The following is a 23,258-nucleotide window of genomic DNA, read 5'->3' as shown; positions in this document are numbered from 1 at the left end:
CCATCTATGCTAAAGAGTTATAGAAGTCTCCTCATTATGGTCTGCTGAAATCAAGTCAAGAGGATATCTTTACATTGATCCCTTGAGTCTGATGGCGTTTTGCTCCATTTTGAAATTAATCATTGGCAAAGTTAAATAAAATTGCTACCATGTTTACACAACATATTTGGTCCTGGACTACATGCCTAGAGTGAAAAGAATTAACAACCCCCACACGTGGGAGAAAGGCTATTTTGAAATATGTAGGCTTTTTTCATTTTAGCACATTTCTCTGAAGGATAACACAAGGGGTTTTTTAAGGCATGAAGTGTGTAACAATATCAAAAGCTATATCTGTCAAAAAGGGTATTCCAAAGATTTGAAGAACTACATCAAGTGTACAGAGCTTAATATAATAATGCAGTAAGAACCAGAACCACAGCGCTGTACATTCTTTTGAGTATTTATTTACTTCTAAAGTTTCTATCCTCTTTTTCTCCTCCAGCAAAGGCACACAAAGTGGCTAACAAAGACACATTCAAAAACAAAGCACTCCCACGTTTGTATACATATGAAAATGTCATGAATATCAATAAGTGATATCTAGTCCGGGATACAAAACAATGTCCTTAATATGGTGTAGAAGAATTCTATTGAAAACCATCACAAATATATTGGGGGAGGGGGTAGGTAACCCTACATTTTTATTTAAATGCTAGTATGTAGTGATATGCCTGATTCAGACTTCATTCCAATGCACACCTCCTTCAACAGTGTGGCTGTATTTGGATGTTCATCTACACTGTAAATTCTACTTTGGTTTATGGTTTATTGCCTCTTCCCATCACTCTATTTTCTTGTGTGCTGGGTTCAGCGCAGAAATCATGCCTTGCATTAAGCCAGAATTCCCCATTACATCTGAACAGGGCAGCTCTGGCTCAGTGTCAGTTAACAAGCCAGGGTAATAAGCCAGAATCTGGTATTCAAATACTTGCATACGTATTTCACAGCCTGCTGCTCAATGATGCAATGTTTCATAAATAAAACATTTACATATATAGGAAAATAAGCTATAGGGATTTGATGGGTATCCATAACAAAAAATGCAGCTCTAGCTATCGTAAATGGCCAGTTTGTGGCTGACCTCATGTGAGTAATTCAGCAGAGGAAAACCACAAGATCCGTCCCTGCCTTGTACAGTTTTCAGATCGTCCATATCTCACATAGTGCTAACAGCACAATCAGCGACTGTAAATGAAGGGAGTCCATGACCCACAATTCAGTATTTAGCCTTGTTCGATCTGACACTGCCGTAATGGTCGATTTCTGTTATCCTACAGGGGCACTTGCCTGATGCAAGCTGAATGGAAGATAGCAGCCTAAGTACACCCTAAGTATCTCCCTAAGTACACGACCGGTACTTGTGTGGAGCACCTAGCCAACAAACAGCAGAGGCAGAAAGCTTCAAACAAGGTTTAGGATTAAATAAAGCATTTTTTAAAAATGCTGTGCAGGTATGATGGTACAAGGAAAACTGACAGTCCTTTTTATAAGGATGAGTTCTTGGGGACTTAGGTTAGGCTAGGGAAAACCCAAATCCCGGGGAGAGGACTTTTTTGTTTCAAGGTATGGGAAGCCCAGGGATTTTTCAGTCAATTTGGAGGAGCCCTATGGCCAATCTCTACTCGAATTGGGACCATCGTTCAGCTGAATGTACAAATCAGTGCTGAGAATGGGATTTGTGCAAAGAATAAGATGCTGTCAGATAACAATCTGGGGAAGACAAGGTCCTTTTCCAGTCCCATCCAGGATTCTAAAGGGAAGTGCTGTGGGGAACAGAGCCTCGTCAGGAGGAAAGTCAAGATCTTGAGAAATAGCTTATGTTGCTCAGTGCTAATACAAAGGAACTTTGAAGTTTAGAGAGAAGGAGAAAGACAATCTCACACCATCCAAACCCCATACTTGAACTCAGTATTCTTACATCTGATCAAATTTATGCTCCCAACACCAATTTCACATGAGGCAAACAAATGAAGCTCAGTGATAAGTAACTTGGCCATGAAAAGGAGTACACCAGGCAGATGTAGGATCTGTGACCCAAACGTCCCCCCCCAAAACGCAACAAAATAACTCTTTCCCATAAAGCAAACGGGTTATGCTCGGTGAAACGCACACACAGTCTACTCCATGCCAACCCCTCTAGCTACCCAGGATGCTCCCTTTTACCCTCGGCTTATTTATTCTGGGTAGTTGGACATATTTCAAAACAAGGCTGTAGCTACCAGCCATTTTGCTGTCTAAGAATGCCTCCGGGGCTTGCACGGGGCTCAATAGCATTTTTGAAAATAGAGATGGTGCTGGAGGGAATATGGCAGCATTCTAGACTCACAGGTTTGTTTGTTTTTAAAAAATCATAAAAAAAAAATCTAAGAAAAAAAATAGCATGGGCAGGGAGCTTGTTGAGCACCAAGGGACCCCAGTTGTAAAGTCTCCCTGTATGGGGTGATAGGCCTAGGATTGGGCTGGTTATGCCAGGCACTGAAACAGGGCAGAAAGCCTTCTGTTTCTAAAATATGAACCGTTACATGAAGCTAATTAGTAACACAGTGAATGAGTACAACTCAAATGGGGCAATTTTAAAGTTGTAAGTATTTTCAATTTAACTATCCCTAGGGACTGCATACACATATGCACAACTCTTTGGGTATTTTAAATTATGTTAATTAATATCAGTGCTTTCATAGCCCCCCCACCCTGCTTAAAGTTGAAGGGAAGTGTATGTTTATATTTTAAAAAATACACAAGTAATTCAGTAAGAATAATTTCAAGGAGCTTTGCTGCTCTGGGTTTCAAACAGTATTTTAATCAATTATTTTTTAAACTGGCTGCCATTCTGCATTTTTACCTGATTATTATATCTTAAAATTTATATGAAATCATGTGAAATTAACACAATATATTTTGTTGTTGTTTTTAATTAGTAAACATAAGTCAAATGCATTAAATTAGATCCTTATCAAATCAAGGCAACGGGGGGAAATAAAAAAAAAATCTGATCCAAAGGTTTCTAGAAAATTAATGTAATTTGTTATTGGGAAGGGATCGCTGCAGTCAAACTTGGCTACATGTTATAAATATAGTAGATGCACAGAGGAGGAGGATTATGTAAGCCACCTTGGGTTCCTTGGAGGAAAAAAGGCAGGATATAAATGTAATAAATAAATAAGCAAACAAATAAAAATAAATTATAAAAGATTACACTTGGTTAACCCTGACTACATGTAGAAAAGATTTATAAGAGGTGGATATTGACCAATTAATCTACATTCATTTACTTATTGGATGTACCAGGCCTGTGACAAGGACAAAAGTACTGCTGTTGACTTCAGACTGGGCATAGAAGAAATCTGAGACATCTTTTGTGCTGATTTCCACATAAAAAAATAACTGCACCATTTCTGGTTATGTGTTGCTATTACTGATATTAATATAGTGTTCAGCTTTAACTTTGGTCCTTTGGATCTAAATGCATTGCCATTCGGCTCTCAGCTTTGAAACCATTCACCTGGCTTATGCTAGGAGAATGCATTTCCTCCTCTCCTGTAGTGGGGCGGTGGTGGTTCTTCTTCTTCTTCTTCTTCTAGCTATCGTTCAGTGGTAGAGAATATGGTTTGCAAGTATAAGGTCTCAGCTCCCTGGCACCTCTAGATAAGGCTGTGAAAGAGTCCCGTCTGAAATGCTGGGGAGTTGTTGCCATGGCCCAACGGGGAGCTTCCTGTGCTCTATAGAACACATTAGCTGTTCCTTGCTATTGTTTCTTATTGCCACCCAAACTCAGTTTTCCAGTGTACAAAGCACTTGCAGGATTCTGTCTGTTCCCACACCATTGTGACAGCACAGCTTTTAGCGTAGCTGAGAATACAAAGTCAGTTTGCTCACATCTGAGGGCTGCAACGTTTCCTTAACATTTGCAAAACCAACTTTCAAGTGGAGAGAAACAGAAGGCTTCCTCCCACAAAGACTTCAAACCTAGTCTAAATTTGACCCACTGTTTTAATACTAATAAGGTTGTGTTTGTTCTTTCCAAATTCTGCAGTGTTCAACATTCACATGCGAGTCTCTAAAATAAGATGACAGAGCTCACCCTGACATGTGCAATTATTTAAAAGCAGTGGAAAATCAAATGAGAGCTGTGAGCACCAGGTCTCCAGGCTGTGAATTAAAATAATGAATGTAGTAATTGCTCTGTTCTCCCCCTTTTGTGACAAATATCCATGCTTTTATTGAAATAAATAAATAAAATCCAAAAGATTATTAACTCTCCTATCATTCCATCAGCTTGTTTTATCCTTATTTCAAGGTTTAAAAATGAATAAGCACATCTAAGAGCTATCTTGCCCACAGCAGGAATGAAATAGCCACGTGTACCCAGTCTTTCATGTTGCTATATATTTGAGCATGTGTGCAAATCAACTCAAGTGCAAATCAACTCAAATCCATGTTGGTGACATTGACTCCAAGGCAACCAGGGATAGAAATGGCACTGATGGATGTAGCACTAAACATTCAGAGCTTTCTATCTATCCAGAATGACTTTGACACTGATGCTGTTACTGTCATCATCAGAAGGGGACAGATGGCTCATCTAAATGCAAATAGGTCAGTTTTTCTGTCATAGCATATTTGTGGATTCTGGACTAACAAGCATGTGAGTAGGCTTAAAAGGTTTGTGGACTAAATTCTACCCGTGCATGCACACAGACACCCACCCACACCTTCATTAGTTTCATTTTATTGTGTGTCCAACAACCTAATCATCTCCATTTTGAAAGCCATGTGTATGATAAGCGGGAAAGAATATACTGCCTTTCTGGAGGGTTACACAGTACTCACCGAAATATATTCACATTCTTGCACACTTCCCTAGGAGTATGCCCTATTGAACACAGTGAGATGTACTAATCAGTAAACATTCACAGGACTGCAGTGCACACACACTTGATTTATAAGGCATAACAACTATTGAGTGCCTTAAGGAGAATTCTAGACAACTAAGCAAGCATTTAATTTTTAGTAACTAATTTAGTATTTTAGTATTCATCAAAAAATGATGGACTATCCTGCTTATCTTCCAAAAGCAACATAAAATGGTTGGGTTCCATTTGTAGCCAATAATGGGAAGAAAGATCCTTTAGCTTCTTACAAAATATTTGCCACTCTAAGACTTTGGAGATAGGAAAAGTTAAATATAAATAAACAAATATACTGAATATGCCTCACATTCTATACTGCACAAGCCAATGGTTTGTTAGCAATTATTGTAGATTGATATGTCATTGGACAAAAAGTATTGGAATGTAGACTATAATGTTTACTGTTTTGTATCAGCTATTCCTGTGCTTTCAAAGGGTTTAGCTGCTTATTCAATGGTTCATTTTCAATGGTCGGGATTAAGATGTGGTCAGCTCTTTAAGCATATACTGGTACCGGCTAGCACTACCACTAGGCAGAGTGAAGCAGCCACCCCACTTGAAGGTGGGGGCACAGCAGAAGGCTGAAATGTAAGTGCTATGCAGACTGTAAAGCAGGGGTTGGTAACAGGTAGTCCAATGTTTTTTGTTTTTTGCACACACACCCCACCACATGTTACTGCCACTGCATTGCCATTGCAGATGTGACAACAAAAAAGTGGCCTTTTCACTTTTGAACAAGGTGTTCAGGAAGCATGCACTTTGTTTTTAATGCGAATTCATGCTCCCCGGGGCTTCTGGGAGCACATTCATGCATTAAAAAAAGGTGTGTGCTCCCTTGCACATCTCATTTTAAAGTGAAAACACAGCTTTTGCTGCCGCATTGCAATTTCCGTGGCAGGAAGGTGCAGTCCACAGTGGGTTCTAAGGGAGTGAATTTGGCACCCTTGTCCTAAAATATTTTGCTTTCCCCAGGTGTGAAGGAAGATGCTGCCTCATACTGTGGAAGTAAGAACCAACTACTACTCCAGTCAGCTTCTGTAAGTGGAATGGTGGCGGGGTTGTTCTTTGCCTCAGGCAGCAAAAGATCTTGGGCTGACCCTGTGTTGGTACCTATGAAGGAGCTCGCTACTTGCAAGCAGCATCAACTGCATGCAACTGAACTGATGAAGTATCAGTTAAAAGAGAAAATTATATCTACAAAAATATTTCTAGATACGAGATCAGTACAACTTTAAATAACTAAAGCTGCAATCCTTTACCCACTTTCCTGGGAGTAAGTCCCAAGGACCTACTTCTATGCAGACATGTATAGGCTTGTGCTGTTGATGTACAACAGAGCTTTCATGTACCTTCTCTGCTTTATTTATTTTATGCCATTTGTTATATGTAGAGGAATCATAGCTAAAATAAATAAGAATAAGAATACTGGGTTGGATCCAGAATTATCCATGCTTAGAAAAGACCCAAAGAAATCAATGTGACTTTGGTTAGTCATTAAGCCCCACTGAATTCAATGGGTCTACTCTAAGCATGCCAACGTCTGGATCCAACATCATCATCACAATTACAATGCAGAAAACTGTTGAGAAATCTATGCAGATGTCAGCATTTATTTCTCTTGGATTTGGTATCAGCAAGTGGAAAAATGCCCTCTAGTCTCAACGTAAGGTAAGCTATACTTTACTGCGACAATATAAAAAGTGTGGAACCAGAGAGGTCTAGCATCTAACAGCATTGTAAATATCCAAAAGTTATCAGACTCTTATATACTAAGAGCCAAATCTGGCCTTCCCAGGATCCCAATCAAGCCTTCCGGGCTATTCTACATGTCCCCACCCTTTTCCTCAATCACCAAGTGTTGGGTGGTTGCACGGAGTTTGTGCAGTTCTAATATCCTTTTTAAAAGGTCAAAATACCTCTCCTAAGGCTTAGTTACTGACAATAAGAGCTTTAAGTTACAATGAGCTCTTATTTTTGGTCTTTTGGGCTCCACGCCCTTTGCCTTTGGATCTGCCTGCCACTGGCATGTGGCATCCAAGAGCTTCTCTGAAATTTAATTCAACCCTCGAGCTAAAATCGGTTCCCCATACACGTTGAAAGAACACAATTTCATTTTTTCCTACATCAGCAATGAGAGAAGTCTTTATTTCTAGCGCTGCCTAGATCCAATTGAACACTTTATGCTTGCCAGAGGGAACTGAGATTTCTCCTGATGCCTTCTCCAAGGATGCAGCACTCCCACCTTCTGCCCCAGCTCCAACAAATTGCTATGCCAGATGCTCAGGAGCATCTTCTCAGGGACACATGGGCTACAGTGGCAAGGAGAAGGTGAGAACACCCTGCTCCAAGCTAGTTCACACTTCCGGGTCTCTCCCTGCAGTGACCCTCAATAACCCAGGGACACTCTGCCCCTGAGTTGTTCTTTATTGCACCCATACCTGGACCTCTGGCTTGTCTCTCTCCCACTAAGCCAGAGAAATAATACACCGCTAATTGTTTGGTTATTGCTGACTTGTCGGCGGAGAGAGAAAAGCAACCCAGGGAACTCCATCCCTAGATTGTTGAGCCGGAGCTACTCACGCAGCTTCGTGCACAAGGAGGCAGTTCAACCAGTGTGAACTGGTCCTTTAGCTATGTGGACAACATGAAGGAATGGTTTCCCAACATATTCCAGTATCAACTTTAAATTGAGTAACTGAAATAATCAAACATTAAAACCTATGGTGCAAAACATGGGGAAAAAGAGAAACCTCAAGGCAGATCTACCTATTTAGTGAAAGGATGTTGTATGAGTCTTCCTAGAACTGTATCAATTTAGAATGCAGTTGGTTGTACATTTGAATGACTATTTTGGAACCCTGCCTACAGAAAGCTAGCATATCAAGGGAGAAGGCTGTCGTGTATCCTTCTCCCTAGTATTCAAGCTTCCTTTCTCTTTTTCATGTGACGGAAATACTGAAGCTCTGCATTTGAAAATGCTAGAGATCCTGGACGCTGCACCATATGCTTTTCCTAATCTAAAGATAGGCTCTTACTTCAATACTGTAAGTGTACAGAATGGAAGAATGAGTTCACATGTTGTCCTTAGAACTGCAATATCAAAAAGACGTTTTCAGGCTGTTTGCAGATCACCAGATATTCTATTATTATAATCTAGCCAAGCTTTTCCTATGGCTTCTTTCCATTAGAATTATTCTTCTCTAGCTGGGCTTTTTCCCCCCCTTTTTTTTTTACACATCTTTATCCACTTTGGAGTTTTATTTTGCATTCAAAAGCAAAGCAATTATATCTCGTTTTGAAGTGCTATCCTATCAAATTTCAGCCCGTCCTTCCAATTTATCAAGATTATAGAGTACTTAATTGCATTCGGCAAAAGATTTACAATCCTTTCCAAGCTTGTATTGTTTAAGTATGTGATTAGCATACTCTTCACTGCAATGTCTAAGTCACTGATGAGTCATATTATGCTTGAAATAGGGGCACTTGTTATCCGCTTCATCACTGACATGAGGCCATCATAACAACAATTAGTGTGCTTTGTTATTGCAAGCTATATTTTTAAGCTCTTGTTTTCTTTAACTCTGAAAAGGTGTCGCCACAAGGACTTTCATTTTGAACTGGGCAAGCCCAGTGTTGTATATTTCTGTGTCCCACACAGGTAGGCCTAAGCTAAATATTTATTACTACCTCAAGTTTAAGGATGTCAAAAAGGGCTCTACAATTCTGAAACTTTCTTAAAGGGCAGGCTACCACAAAAAAAAACAAGTAGGTTGGCTTTTATTATTTATTTATTAAAAAGCTTACATAAATGAAAATTATTATTTTCTTTCTTGTAAAACCAGAAATGAGGAGAAAAGATGGTACTGACAACCAAACGAAAACATCAATATCTGGCATTCTTCAACCATTTTCTGTGCGTTCTCTTCAACGTATGCTAACAAATTCTGTACCAAATTAAGAAAAGGATGGGTCAAATGTCTTTGATGTTTAAGCTACACCTGTTATGTGCAAACTGTCACCCGCTAATGTTCCTCTGTTTGACCTGCAGCTGCACTATGTCATCTTACATTTTGCTTTTGAGACGGCCACAGTTAATACAAAATGGAAAACTGTAGAAAATGTGTTAAGAGATGGTACATTAGTTGAAGCAACTTTACAGGTGACATTCAAGGTTCAGAACAAATATTTGTTCATTTGGTAAACTTGTCCAGCTGAAATGCTGGTAAAATGTTCATAATATTGCTATCTGAAAGGCTGTGGCTGTTCTTGTGCTGATGTTATTGATCTGGTTATTTAAAAAGTGGACTTGCTGCTAACAGATAATAGGAATTAAATTTTCCCCTCTATGTGCAAAACGACTTAAATAGAACTACCTCAATACATTTGATTTTCTTTTCTTCTCCTTTGCCCCTGCAGGGAAAAGTCATCCCCACCACCACCGCCAATTAACTACAAAACAAATTAACTACATTTGTGTAAGACTAATCTTAAACATTTTTCTTTAACTTTGTTTTTGGTAGATTTTGTAACAACATACTTATTTTTGTAATGTATCAGGTATTGTTTTACTTGTATCCTATTATTTCTTAGGAAGCTATTATCATTGTCGATCTGAATTTTCATTTTATTTCATCCAAGTGACATATTACTCAGTAATATTCATTAAAACTTATTTCTGGCATTGGTGTGTTACTTGGGAACACAATTCCTTCCAAGCCTGAACAGAAGTCACCTAAGGCTTCTATTCTGGAGTCAGATTTCATATACTCACAGTCCAATGCAAGATTTATGTGGTTATTGTGTCATTTATGTGTCTGGCAAATACAGTTTTTTCTCTCTCTTATAAATTATACACCTTTTCCACATGAAGCCTGGGCCTGATATGTTCTTTACACTTCTTTACTCAACGGAGCCTATTTTCCTACCAAAGAAGGATAATTACTTGGTTAAACTGTATACATGAAGATATTTCTTGCAAGAGACTTCAGCCTTAGCTAGACCTAAGGTTTATCCCGGGGTCATCCCTGCCTGCTCCCGGGATCCCCTGTGTGTCATTTACATGAACAGGAATGACCCCGGGATGATCCTGGGATAAACCTTAGGTCTAGCTAAGGCCTTCCTCTGCTTCAAATGCAACTTATGGAAACTATTTTTGCATGAGAGAATAGGCTTTGGAAGTCCTTACTTAAGGAGGCTTGCTTTGGCCCTTCTCTGATCACCTTCTAATATACCTTATTTAGACTTCCTTTTCTAGCAGGATTTTGGCTTTCTGAGCCAAGTATGTGATTGATTCCCTGGAAGTTATGATAATGTGTCTTTCTTTTTTTATTATCAGCAGTATCTCTATCTTACTACATCATGTACAGGTAATATATTCCTGTTTCGTTGTTGTTGGAAATTTCAGTTGGAGGGGGACTTGTAGGCTAGTCCCCTGATTGATTAAGGAATTCCAGACCTAGAGAACATTCCCAAAACATGGACTTCCAAGACCTCCAGTGAAGGAAGACCTACCATCCCCTGGGATTTGATTGTATTTGCAAACTGCTCTTACTGTTAAGAAAATTGAACAACAATCTACCCTCATGTAAGTTAAACCCAAACGAGTTAGTCCTGCCTTCTGAGCAAGCAGAAAACAATATGGCCGAACTTCATCATATCTTGACCCTACACCAGCTCGACTCAGTCTTCTCTTCTCCAGGCTAAAGATACTCAGTTCCTTCAATTTTTCCTCTAGGAATAAGTTGCCTTGAACATTTTCTTTTCAAATGGAAAGGCAGTAGATAAGTTACATGTTAACAGTGGAGCTTAGATGCACCAAATGTTTGTTTCCAATCATGGGGAATGCTTGCATTTGACGAGACACATGCCAGTTGGGTGGGTAGGGCAGCATAAACCATATATTTGGACTGTGAGAATGGCCTTAAAGTACCCAAAGTGCACAACAATTTGGGGATTATGGTTGGAAAATCAGAAATATAATTCAACCAGGCACAATTTTCAGCAAAACACGCACATTACACTGATTTACATATGGTAGTACTGTGGGTAAGGCTTTAATGTGGTTGATAAGCAATCCCAAAAGCAATAAGTGTATGGTAGATTAATGCTAAATGTAATGCATGTTAAACCTAACAATTTAATTATAAACTAGTAGTGAAAACATTAGTCCTGTCTTATTAATGTTTTCTTCATTACAGTACTTAACTATTTTGGTTCTTACTAGAATTGTTTAACCAGCTGGTCAAACAGAAAAGCTTCATTTACTGCTTTTTGAGTTTTGACAACAGTTTTAAAAACAGTCATGGCAAAATGAATGTTATTTTTGATTGCCCTTTTAACCCTGCTGAGAAATCTTTCAGTTTACATTCATATCCTCTGAAAATCTTTCATTCTTTTTGCTTCAAATATCCTTGGGGTTGTTTCCCCAACCCCTGTAAGAAGCACTAGCATACCACTATATAATAATATTAATAATAATAATAATAATAATAATAATAATAATAATAATAATAATAATAAGAAGAAGAAGAAGAAGAACCACAATTGAGATTATTGTTGTTGTTGTTGTAATTACCACTATGTAAAAGCGTTTTTATCCCAGGTCAAACTATTTGTCCATTTAGCCTGGTATTGTCTGTCAGCAGCCGCACTCCAGAGCGTGAGGCAGAGATTTCTTCACATCACCCACTATCAGAACCTTTTAAACTAGAGATACCATGGACTGAATCTGGGACCTTCTGCATGAAAATCTGTCCTCCACCTCTCTGCCTAATTCAGTTTGTGTAACTATCTTTCTTTTCTTTTCTTTTTTTAAAATGCATTCAAAAGAATCCCAGCATTAAAGATCAGAAAAGTAGGGGAGGGCAGTTTCAGATTTAGGCCAGCCAAGTCATCATGAGAGCTAAAAATGTCTATGTATATGCAACAGAAATCTTTCATAGTAATGTTTATCAATTGCTTTTCCCAAGGCAATCTTGTATTTCTAAACTTGCTTAGTAGCTGATGTGAAAGGGCTTCTCAGAGACCTAATTTAATTTTCTGCTCTTCATATGGTTCCTTCTTCCGCAGACCAAAGGTACTTGAAATGAGGTCTTCTTAAGTCAAGATGGATGTTTTGAAACCAGGAACCTTAGGATAGTAGTGTTAGAGCAGAAGCAAAAATATGAGCAAATTAAAACTGAACGCCAAGAAAAATATTGTTGACAGTTTAACAAGAAACATTTGGAACTCTGTCCAGTGTACCAATCCAGAAATCGAAGTGGAGCAGTATACTTTCACTGTATACCTCTTTGAGAATGGAACCAATTTCAACCCCCACACAAGATGGTGCCCCCAGCAGAAACAGCAATGATAGATGATGTTCAGGGGCTGTGTGCAATCAATCACAGAGTGGCAACAAATTACTAACAACTACTTCATATCTTCATTTATTTGTTGAAAAGCTCTTCTGCTTGAGCTTTGATACTCTCATTTCAGTAATATCCTAAAACAATGAGGTTGCAGTACTGACTTTCAGTAAGATAAAAATAAAATCCCTACAAGCTTTGCCATCACATTCCATAACATACTAAAACCATTCTTGTGGTTGAAGCCAAGCTGCTAATTTTCAGTTTCTTTAAACAACCAAATGTTGCCCTGGGCTGTTAGCTGTGCAGCATTTCTCTGTGGAAGTGACTGCCTTTCAATAATGAGCCAACATTACCTATTCTTGATTTTGTAAAGAGGTTTATAGTCATTCTGGATGGAAGGTACAATGCAAATGCAAATCACTGGCATTGAATCATCTGTGTCCCTTATTATATATTATTGAGGCATACTGCCAATCTCCCTCCAGTGTCTTTATCACACAAAGAAACTCAGGCAATTACTGTATGCAATAGCTGTTTTGTAAATCACATGGCTAAAAATAGAAAGGTGGGACTATATCCTTCACGTTTTCCTTGATTTGTTTTTTTTAATTAAAGCAGAGTTTAGAATACTGTCATACTAAATATTAGGGGTGTGCACGGACCCCCCGCTCCGCTTCACTTGCAGATCCGCCATTTTTCGGAGCGGGTCGCTCCGCCCCGCCCCCGCTCCGCCCACTTCCGCTCCGCTCCGCCCGGAGCTCCGGATCGGATCCGGAGCTCCGTTTTTGCCCCCCCATAGGCTTGCATTGAAAGCTAAAAAAGTAAACAACTTTTTTTCCGTTGAAGTTAGAAACCTCACGTTTGGCACCATGACACCTCATGGGCGTATACACACACACGCCAAGTTTCAAGGCAATCCCATCATCCCCTGATTTTTGGCGAATTTTTGAAAATCGGGCACCCCATTCACACCCCTTGGGATAGCTCCGTCAATTTGCATGTTACAAACCTCAAACTCGGCACCAGGGCAGCTTATCCATGTGTCCACATGCACGCCAAGTTGCAAGCAAATCCCATCATCCCCTGATTTTTGGCGCGGCTCTACCCTCTAACGCACCTCCCATAACCCTAATTCACACCCCTTTAGATAGCTCCGTCAATTTGCACGTTAGAAACCTCAAACTCAGCACCATGATAGCTTATCCACGTGTCCACATGCACGCCAAGTTTCAAGGCAATCCCATCATCCCCTGATTTTTGGGGAATTTATGAAAATCGGGCACCCCATTCACACCCCTTGGGATAGCTCCGTCAATTTGCATGTTAGAAACCTCAAACTCGGCACCAGGAGAGCTTATCCATGTGTCCACATGCACGCCAAGTTGCAAGCAAATCCCATCATCCCCTGATTTTTGGCATGGCTTAACTCACCCCAAATTGTCCCATTCTACAACTACGTCAATTTGCACGTTAGAAACCTCAAACTCAGCACCATGATAGCTTATCCACGTGTCCACATGCACGCCAAGTTTCAAGGCAATCCCATCATCCCCTGATTTTTGGGGAATTTATGAAAATCGGGCACCCCATTCACACCCCTTGGGATAGCTCCGTCAATTTGCATGTTAGAAACCTCAAACTCGGCACCAGGAGAGCTTATCCATGTGTCCACATGCACGCCAAGTTGCAAGCAAATCCCATCATCCCCTGATTTTTGGCGCGGCTTAAACTTTTTAACTCACCCCAAATCAAGTCCCATTCTACAACTACGTCAATTTGCACGTTAGAAACCTATCCTTTGGTCCCATGACAGCTTACCCATGTGTCCCCATGGACACCAAGTTTCAAGGCAATCCCATCATCCCCTGATGTTAGGGGAACTTTTGAAATTTGAACACTCCAGTATGTCAGGGATTTAAAGTTGCAATTGCAGACAGCTCAATGGGGCCAGTTCCAAGGCAATCCCAACATGCCACGAGATAACCCTAAATCTTCTGGCACATTTGAAAAAGGGATTATTGAATTTGATAAAGTCTAAGTGAGCGCAGGAAGGACTTCTCCCCTTAGTCAAAGCAAGACACATACACCATCGCTGCAAGGCGGGAAGGGGAGAATTATTATTATTATTATTATTTATTTATATAGCACCATCAATGGAAAGCAGGCAGGCAGCATGCATTGTAGTGCCGCAAGGATGGCTTGAGCACTAACGCATAGCAAACCAACCCATAAGTGGGCGCAAAGTGAGGCAAAGATGGCTGGTTGTTTCTTTCTAAGCCAGCAGTTACGCCTTGAGGGGCACAGAGGAGGACGATTGGGAGCAAACCAGGCACCAGGCGGGCAGAGAGGCAGGCAGAGTAGGCGAGGAGTCAGTCCTGGCAGATGCCCCACCACAGCAGCACCCCGGGGGAGGCGGGCAGGCAGGCAGGCAGGCTGCGGGCATTTCTGGGGGCACAAGGAAGTGATGGCTGGTTTCTAAGCCAGCATTGCAGTTAGTCACGCATTGCAAACGCAAACCATCCCAGCGAGTCGGTCACCGAGGAGGACAGGCTAGCAGAGGGGCAGGCAGAGTGACATGTCATAGATCTAGTATTGGGGAGGAGTCAGTCCCGGCAGATGCCCCAACACAGTAGCACCCTGGGTGGGCATTGGAAAACGCCATCTTGTGGGTCAATACTTCCCCCACCCCATGTCCTGCAGGGTTGCCTGCCTAACCCTTGTGGGGATGGGAGATGGAGAGCTTAGAGTGGCAGTGCCAGCAGCAGCCTTCGGCTTTCCCCTGGAACCAGTCGCCTTGCCCGCCTCTTTCCCCAGCAAGATCGCCTGGTGCTGCCTATGAAGATGCATCTTCATGCTGCTGGTTCCATAATGCCCTGTCGATGAACCCCTGCTTAGGCTGAGTTTGCAGTGGCGACAGACAGCAAAGCGGGGATCCGCTCCCAACTCAAAGTGGTCCCACACGATGCTTGTCTTTCGTTTCTGTGGTGACACCACCAATTGCCCGCCTGAGCTCTCTGGTGTTGCCACAGAAACAGGGGTGTGGGATGAGACTGGGGAGAGAGCCTCGGCCTGCTGCTGCTCCTCCTCAGCCCCCACATCCTGGAGGCCCACCGCCTCCTCCTCCTCCCCCCCCTCCACTGTGCTGAGGACCTCGTCTAGGTCCATCAGCGGGCTCGTGGGCTGAAAGGAGAATGAAGGAGTTGGGGATACTCCTCCTCCTCTAATGGCACTGCTGCCACGTGCCTCTTGCAAACGGGCACTTTTCCCATTCCCACCCTCAAAAAGAGAACGCCGGGCACAAGTTGCAGAAGAGAGTGGCTCTGCCTGCTGCTTGTCCTGCTTCTGTTTTGGAGCAGTCAGCCAAGGAGTTGCCCGTTTGAGTTTCACAGGAGGAGAGGAAGCCCTGCTGGCAGACTGAGCCTTGCTGCTTTCAGCACGCCTGCTTTCTCTTTTCATGATGACTAACAAAATATTAATACTACTAATACTATGTATAAGGTACTACTAAGAATATGTATAAGAAGAATATAATATGTTTAAATGTAGGGAAATGGGACAAGAACAATAAAATATACTACTACTAATATGTATGAGAATATACTACTAAGAATATCTACAAGAATATAATAATATGTTTTAGAATATTACTAATAAATGTAGGGAAATGGGACAAGAAATGGGACAACCACTACTATAAGAAGAACAAAATATGAATACTACTACTAATATGTATGAGAATGTATACTAATAGACTACTAAGACTATGTCAAAGAATATAATAATAATATGTTTAAGAATAGGGAAATGGTGTGCGTATGCTTTCCCCAAAATGCTCAATCTGTGGCTGCCTGTTGAACTTGACAAAAGCAGCCCACTCCGTCGAAGTTACACAGAGAAGAAAAAGAGAATCCAATTTTTTTGGTATATTTGGTATATAGAAGATAGAAGGAAACACAATCAGGATTTAAGAGAGGGGAGGGGGAAAAAGAACCAACCACTACTATAAGAAGAACAAAATATGAATACTAATATAATATGTATGAGAATATATACTAATGGACTATGTGAAAGAATATAATAAAATATGTTTAAGAATATAAATGTAGGGAAATGGGACAAAAAGTGTGTGTATGCTTTCAAAAGAAAGCTTTCACAAAAGCAGAACAGTCAGGCTTTAATACAGGGAAGGGGGGGGGCAACCAACCCAACCACACACTCCAAAATTCAAAAATAAAGTTTATATTAAATCAAAGTAAGGGGAAAACACAGGGCAAACTAAGCTACAAGTCAGAAAGAAGCAAACAAACACACACACGCGCCAAACTAAACCTATATTAAATTAATCTATCTCCAAAGCAGGAGCACTAGCTAAGTAAGTGTTCCCTCCACGAACGCCAACCCACAAAGAGACACAAAACAGAAAGTTCTCAGGGTGGGTCTGCCTTAGTCCCCCCTCCAACGCTGGGATTGGAGGAGGATGCTTTCTGAGGAGATGAATTCTCATCAGGATTGGGAGTTGAATGTGCCTGTCATCGCTTCCAAAAAAATAATAATAATAAAAAAAAAAAACCCAAACCCCGATTTTTAAAAAAATATTGCACGTGAACCACAGCACGCAGAAAGTTGAGAGTGGTCTCAAAATGACCCCCATCCACGACTCTCTGTGCACAAGAATTTTCAGAACGATAGCTTAAACCCCCCCCCAGTTATCCCCGATTCTTTCCCTCAATGCAATCCTATGGGCGAAAAGCCGAAACGCCGTTTGAGCCCTGCGGTTGACCCGATTTTTAAAAAAATATTGCACGTGAACCACAGCACGCAGAAAGTTGAGAGTGGTCTCAAAATGACCCCCATCCACGACTCTCTGTGCACAAGAATTTTCAGAACGATAGCTTAAACCCCCCCCCAGTTATCCCCGATTCTTTCCCTCAATGCAATCCTATGGGCGAAAAGCCGAAACGCAGTTTGAGCCCCGCGGTTGACCCGATTTTTAAAAAAATATTGCACGTGAACCACAGCACGCAGAGAGGTGAGAGTGGTCTCAAAATGACCCCCATCCACGACTCTCTGTGCACAAGAATTTCCAGAACGATAGCTTCAAAAACAACGTAGTTATGCGCGATTATTTGCCGCAATGCAATCCTATGGCGAAATGTTTTCAAGATGGCGACCGGAGCGCTCCGACTGAACTCGGAGCTCCGAAAAATGGTCGCTTCTCTTCGCCTTGCTTCTAGGGGGTCCGCGGTCCGCTCCTACTCCGCCTCTGGGTAAGGCGGAGCAGGCCAATCCGCTACTGCTTCTACGCTCCTAATCGGAGCGGAGCACATCCCTACTAAATATTATTGATTGATTCTGTGTTGCAATTTCTTCATTGTTTCTCCCAACAGTTGGGAGATGTTCACTTTTTGAAGCACAGTAGTAATGTTCTTCTGGTGGATCAACTTTAGTAATTTTGTTCAAAAAAAGTTTGATGTTGTTTCAGTACAATTTCTGCATCTGTCCTTCTGATGTACCCTTTTTCCCTTGCTTGTCATTGCACAAAACATTCCATTGGCTTTTTCCGATTTAGGAATAAGGAACTACTAGCACAGATCCATAAGACTATGAAGAAGAGATAAATATGAGAGGGAAACTCATTTCAGTACCCTGCAACTGTTGAATCAAATGAATTCTACAAGACCACGTTACCTCCCATAAAAAAATGAAAGACATAACTTGCCTTCTATTATATCAATTTATTGCTTCTACTTTTTTTAAAAAAAGGCTGTGATATTTAACAGGTTGTTTTATATTAATACCATATAACCCTAGACACATCTGATTAGATGTAAGCCTGAGTTCAAAGGGGTTTATTCCTACGTGCATACATAAGATTGCAGCCTGAGAGTACAATACTCTACATGTCTATTCTGACGTAACCCCTGTTGTGTTCAGGAAGTGGGCATAGGACTGCAGCCTTAGTGGCTCAAAAAACAAACAAAAAAAACACACCACCCAAAAAGCATGCAGTGTGGGTAATTCTGTAGATTGTCTCAAGTAGATACATCTATACTTCTATGCCTTGGTAGTAGCTAGATGTTTGTGTGATTGGCCTTTCTAAGAGTTTCACTACATGTTCTATTTTCTGTACATGTAATCTTCCTTGACCAAATCAAAGGGCTCAGTTATAAAAAATTTAAGTAATGTAAGTCAGTTTGAGCAGCATAATATAATCTTGAGGTCAGTAGGGGTTTGGTCCTAATATACAAGTTCTAAAAAGGCTCAGGTAGATGCCTATAGAGATAACTCAAATGCTGGAAGACTTTCCCCATTTTTCATTACCACAACTTCTTGCATTTCATTGGAATTCAAATGACCTTCACTAACAGCTTCTAACTGTGAAAGACCGCTGTAGGAAGAGAAGCCTGAAAAGAGCCATTGCATGCATTGCTCTTTGAATGTGGTTAGTAACTTTTCCTACCTCCTCATTTGAAAAAAAGTCGGGGAAACAGGTTTTCAGTGTATGACTAAATTTTATTTGCTATGACCATATCAGAGATGGCACTGCTCATTCAAATATTAGAAATAGGTGGCATCTTGAGTTTAATAAATACCACCAGAAATCCATTCAGCGGCTTTCCCTAAGGCCAGCACAAAAATATTAAGAACCTTTCCCACTTTCTGTTCAATCTTTTAGTCTGCAGTCAATTGACACAGCTAGTTTCAAGATTTTGCAATGATTCATAATTGATCTAGCTTTGTGACTTTGCTAATATAGGTTGTCCCATTCAGTGGGACTTACCTGTAAGTAAGCATCTCTATGACTGGGCTATTGGCTTCATTGTCCAAATTTCATCAATCTTAGAATCCCATTACTTGGTTTCTACTCTCTGTTCATATGCTATTCAAGAACTCCCAACAGAATGAAGTTCACATTTCTTCTGTAAAGAACCACACCAGTCTGCTTTTAATACACAATGCACCTCCATATCTAGAACACTAGAGCTAAAAATATATGTGACTGTTAGTCATGAGTTTGTTTGCTTTTTCTGGGGACTACTCTCCTTCCATTTATGCACTCACTTTCATCTCCTGCTCTCCCAACACACAATACAAACAGGAGTTTTTTTCCAATGATAGGGAAGATTTTTCATTAACTCTTTCAGTTCCTGCTGTTCATCTTCTCCATTCAGATAGAATTTATGATCCCTACTACTGTTTTTTTTAAAAGTGCTTTGATACTGCATTACATACAATCCCTTTATTCACATTTTATCTTTATGGATATGTCCACATAGGGACATGTCTACTTTTCTCTCAGGCATTCTAAAACTCTCATGAGTACACTTTTAGTAGCACCTTTCTAAATTGATTAGAAATACAACATATTCTCAATTTCTGTGAAACATGGGACAATGTATAGTAAGACTATTTTTTGGTTGGAAATCAAGTCAACTTCCTCCTTGACAATTTTTTGCAATTGTTGGATGAATACCATCTGGTGTAAGCAACTTAGTTTTATTTAATGTGTCAATTTGTTCCAGCACTTTGTCACTTGACTTCTCATTCTCAGATAAGGCCTCCTAATTATTACCTGACAGGAACCAAAAAAAAATTAAAAATGTATACATCTGTCATTTCAGTTTATTTGGAATTTACTTAATGAGAAAACCGTCATTTTATGCGTTTTCCCCAACCCTTTAAACACTCCTAAAATGTTGGATTGGGTATTCGTTTTTCAGATATTGACTAGTTATGTGAGAAGTATGCCATACTTTTTTTCCAATTAACTAGCATTTTACTAACTCCCTTACCCTAAAGCTATTCACCGATTTGGCATCCTGCAACTGTGCCATGTAGCAAGTCCGTGCCGCCTATAAACTTGGGGCTATGCATACATTCTGTGGCTTTCATGATGGGATTAAGCCTGCGGTTGCAGTCCATGGCAGGGCACTGACACCCATGAATACACGCACATGGTTATCCCCACCTCCCTTTCCCTATGTTTGCTTCTTATACTGAAGGCTCATTAAAGAAGCACTTTCAAGCACAGCCATGGGCTTGTGCACATGCAGAGTAGCTTTCAGAGTGCTTCTTTAAGTTGTGCTGGAAGGTGTTTCGGAGACCTACCTCTCAGTGCAGCGCAGCAGGAGCAGGCTGCTTTTGGAAACAAATCAGGTCAAAAGTCCAGTGCAAATTAAGACCTTTCCATGCGGGTTAAGGCAAGTTCCAGGTTTCCTGCACTCCATCGCTCACTTGACTTTAAATGAGTGGAGGTTCTATAGTTAGGGTGATTGTGTTAAACCAAATAAGGCAAAGATTTTTTGTCCCCCGCCCCCTGCACTAAATTAAGATTTTTTAAATAAATAAATAAATAAATAAATAAAAGGTATTTTATTTCTGGGGTTAAGTATAACTACCCTCCCTCCCTTCCCCAACTCCATGGATCCAGCCATTGGTGTGGTTAGCATGATGTTTAATCTAAAGCTTTTAATCTTTAAGGGTTTAACTATTAGCTTTTTGTTTTAATTTCTTTTGTGGATTTCAATGTTTCCTTAATACCTTTTGGTGCAATCTACCCCAAGAGAATGGTAAAGTTGATAATGCTGTGGTCACTATTACTTAGCAGCTCTACTACTGTTACCCTTGTCATGCTCAAAGAATAAATTATTCATTGTGAAATATTTTCTCAGCTTTACAAAAATACTGTGCTCCTAAGCAGTTGATTCCTTCCTTCTCTCTCTCTCTCTCTCTTTTAAAAGAACTACTTCTTACTTATTAAGCATTTTAAAATCTAAAATTATATTGAAGAAAAGATTAATTGTAGGGAATATAAAAACAGTGATGTAATTGTAAGTATAAGATTAGTACTGAGTATACAATAGAATGTAAAATCAAAGCTGAATCCCCCCCCCCCCCACACACACACCTCAAACATATATTACTAATTTACAGTATAGGACTTACTTTGAAGATAGGCTTAAATGTTTCAGATGCACAAGTCAGAGCTGGTGAGAAAATAAACTAGCGGGCAGATGGCTTGCAGCTTGCCCCATGTTAAAAATACAAATACACAGGAAAATGTTGAAGTCTAATTAAAAACCACTTTATACAAATTCAGATATCCATTTGCTATCGTAAAGATACTGTTCTTACAGCACCATTATTGAAAAGAAATGCTCCATAAACAGAACTAATCTAGGTCTCATCCTAAGGAGAAAGACAATGGAACACTGGGTTAAATTTGTGAAGAGGACATTGACAATTTGTGGCTTAAAAAAGTAGCTGTAGAGTGAAAGATGGACTTGGGATGGCTCATGAGCTGAACAATTAAAAACTGCCGTTCTCATCTAGATCATTAAGTTCAAAGGCAATCCAGGTACAAAGGCAACCCAGATGGTGGTTGTTGTGTAATGAGTTGTGTGCTTTAACATCAGCTGCTGGTAACTAAATATATAAATCATAAAACTGACATCAGAAACTTCTGCTCTGCCCGACTTCTCTCAGGCTAAAAGCTAAAACAGACAGAAAGTATCAGTTCTCAACATACAATGGGATACCTCCAAAACAGAACTTAGAGGGAGGGGGAAAGAGAAAATGAGCACTGCAATAGTGAATATGTATTTCGGTGATGACATCACCACTGCTGTCATTCAGACTTTCTTTAAGAAGGATCCCTGCAGCATTGGCAGCCATTGCACTTATTAAATGATGGAATTGGTTTGCTGATGCAATGTTGCTTTCCTCAGTTCCAGTCAAACAGACTACAAGAATCAACATACGCACATCAAATCAAAGGAAGACCTTTTACGATCTTATAATAAAATATAATGGGCTGGTAAGTATCATGATGTAGTATCTAGGGCCAAAGAGTGACTTCAACGTACTTCACTTGGCACCGAATCTGAAATGAATAATGAAATCTCTCTCCCAAGTGATACACCATCTTCTGTGTCACTTGCAAACATCACCATATTGATGGTTATCATAAGACTTCAAAAAGAATCAGAATTGAATATTCAAGTTCATCCCTTGAAGGAAACAAAAGGTAGTGGGGAACCACAGAGAAATATGAGTCATAGAGGATGACCTCCAAGCCTTGTTCAAAGGGAATAAAGTAGCCATGGTACAAAACAGTTGAGTGCAGAAGGAAGTATCAATAAAGAGGCACCACAGACAGCTACAAACATGAAGAAACACTTGTCTTGCTAATTATTTACTTCAAAAAAATATTCACTAGGGCATCCGTTCCAAAAAAACCCCAGCACCGGCATTTTTAAAAAAACAAATCCATCGTCAACAAGGTCCTAGAAGTAGCAAACTTAAAATGCCACAGGCATTGAAAAAAATTCAACATCGCTCTCTTCCATGATTCTCAATCCAAAGGGATCCAGGGATTTTCCCCCCTATTGGCTCTGGCATACTGTTCTATTCCTAGCAAGCCCACTGGGGAATGGAGTTTTATTCCCACAAAAGGAACACTCTCTAGCAGCCTTTGGAACAGTACTTACTCAAATATGGTGGTTTGTAAGGCGCTCGTGTATTAGACAGCAGTCCATCCAGTTCCTTCCTCTCCAGAGTGCTGTGAAGGGCCTTCTCTTTGCCAAAGGTGGAGAAGGACCTCTCTGCCCCTGGCTGGGCTTCTGGTGTTTCAAACACTTCAGTGTCTGGAACAGAGTCCATACCGGGTACATGAAGATTGCTGCGGTAATCCGCAGCCTGGCGTCCATCAGAAGGGACAAAAGAGGGCATCCAGCACCGATCCGAGTGGCCCAATGCTTTACATTCCTCCGTGCAATTAGAGAAGAGATCCATGCCTACAAGCAGGAAAGAGAGAGAAACTGCAGATATAATCTTCAGCATCATGACCAGCTGCTGACAGATGCATAATGGCATGGTGGTCAAAAAAGGTGTTTTTTTCCCCATCACCATCCTACCAATAAAGAATCTGATCATTTTAGTCTTCAAAAGGAAGCAC

The 23,258-nt window shown here is 40.4% G+C and overlaps 1 protein-coding gene across 4 annotated transcripts in view; it reads right to left on the bottom strand.

The window, feature by feature from the left end:
• Positions 1 to 23,258, bottom strand: part of PCDH10 (protocadherin 10) — a 53,402-nt gene that overhangs the window by 12,507 nt on the left and 17,637 nt on the right. For 2 of the 4 annotated variants that reach the window (XM_063135961.1, XM_063135962.1), the window contains exon 4: positions 22,792 to 23,097. The exons of 1 other annotated variant lie outside the window; for it this stretch is intronic. In XM_063135961.1, coding sequence (XP_062992031.1) covers positions 22,792 to 23,097 — 306 coding nt within the window. Of the gene's footprint in view, positions 1 to 11,819; positions 12,081 to 22,791; positions 23,098 to 23,258 lie in introns of those variants that run through there. One more of the 4 variants, XM_063135963.1, reaches the window with a different exon arrangement.

This window comes from Elgaria multicarinata, chromosome 10 (genome assembly GCF_023053635.1).
Source record: "Elgaria multicarinata webbii isolate HBS135686 ecotype San Diego chromosome 10, rElgMul1.1.pri, whole genome shotgun sequence".
NCBI classification, from domain to species: Eukaryota; Metazoa; Chordata; class Lepidosauria; order Squamata; family Anguidae; genus Elgaria; species Elgaria multicarinata.
This window is presented reverse-complemented; position numbering and strand designations above follow the sequence as displayed.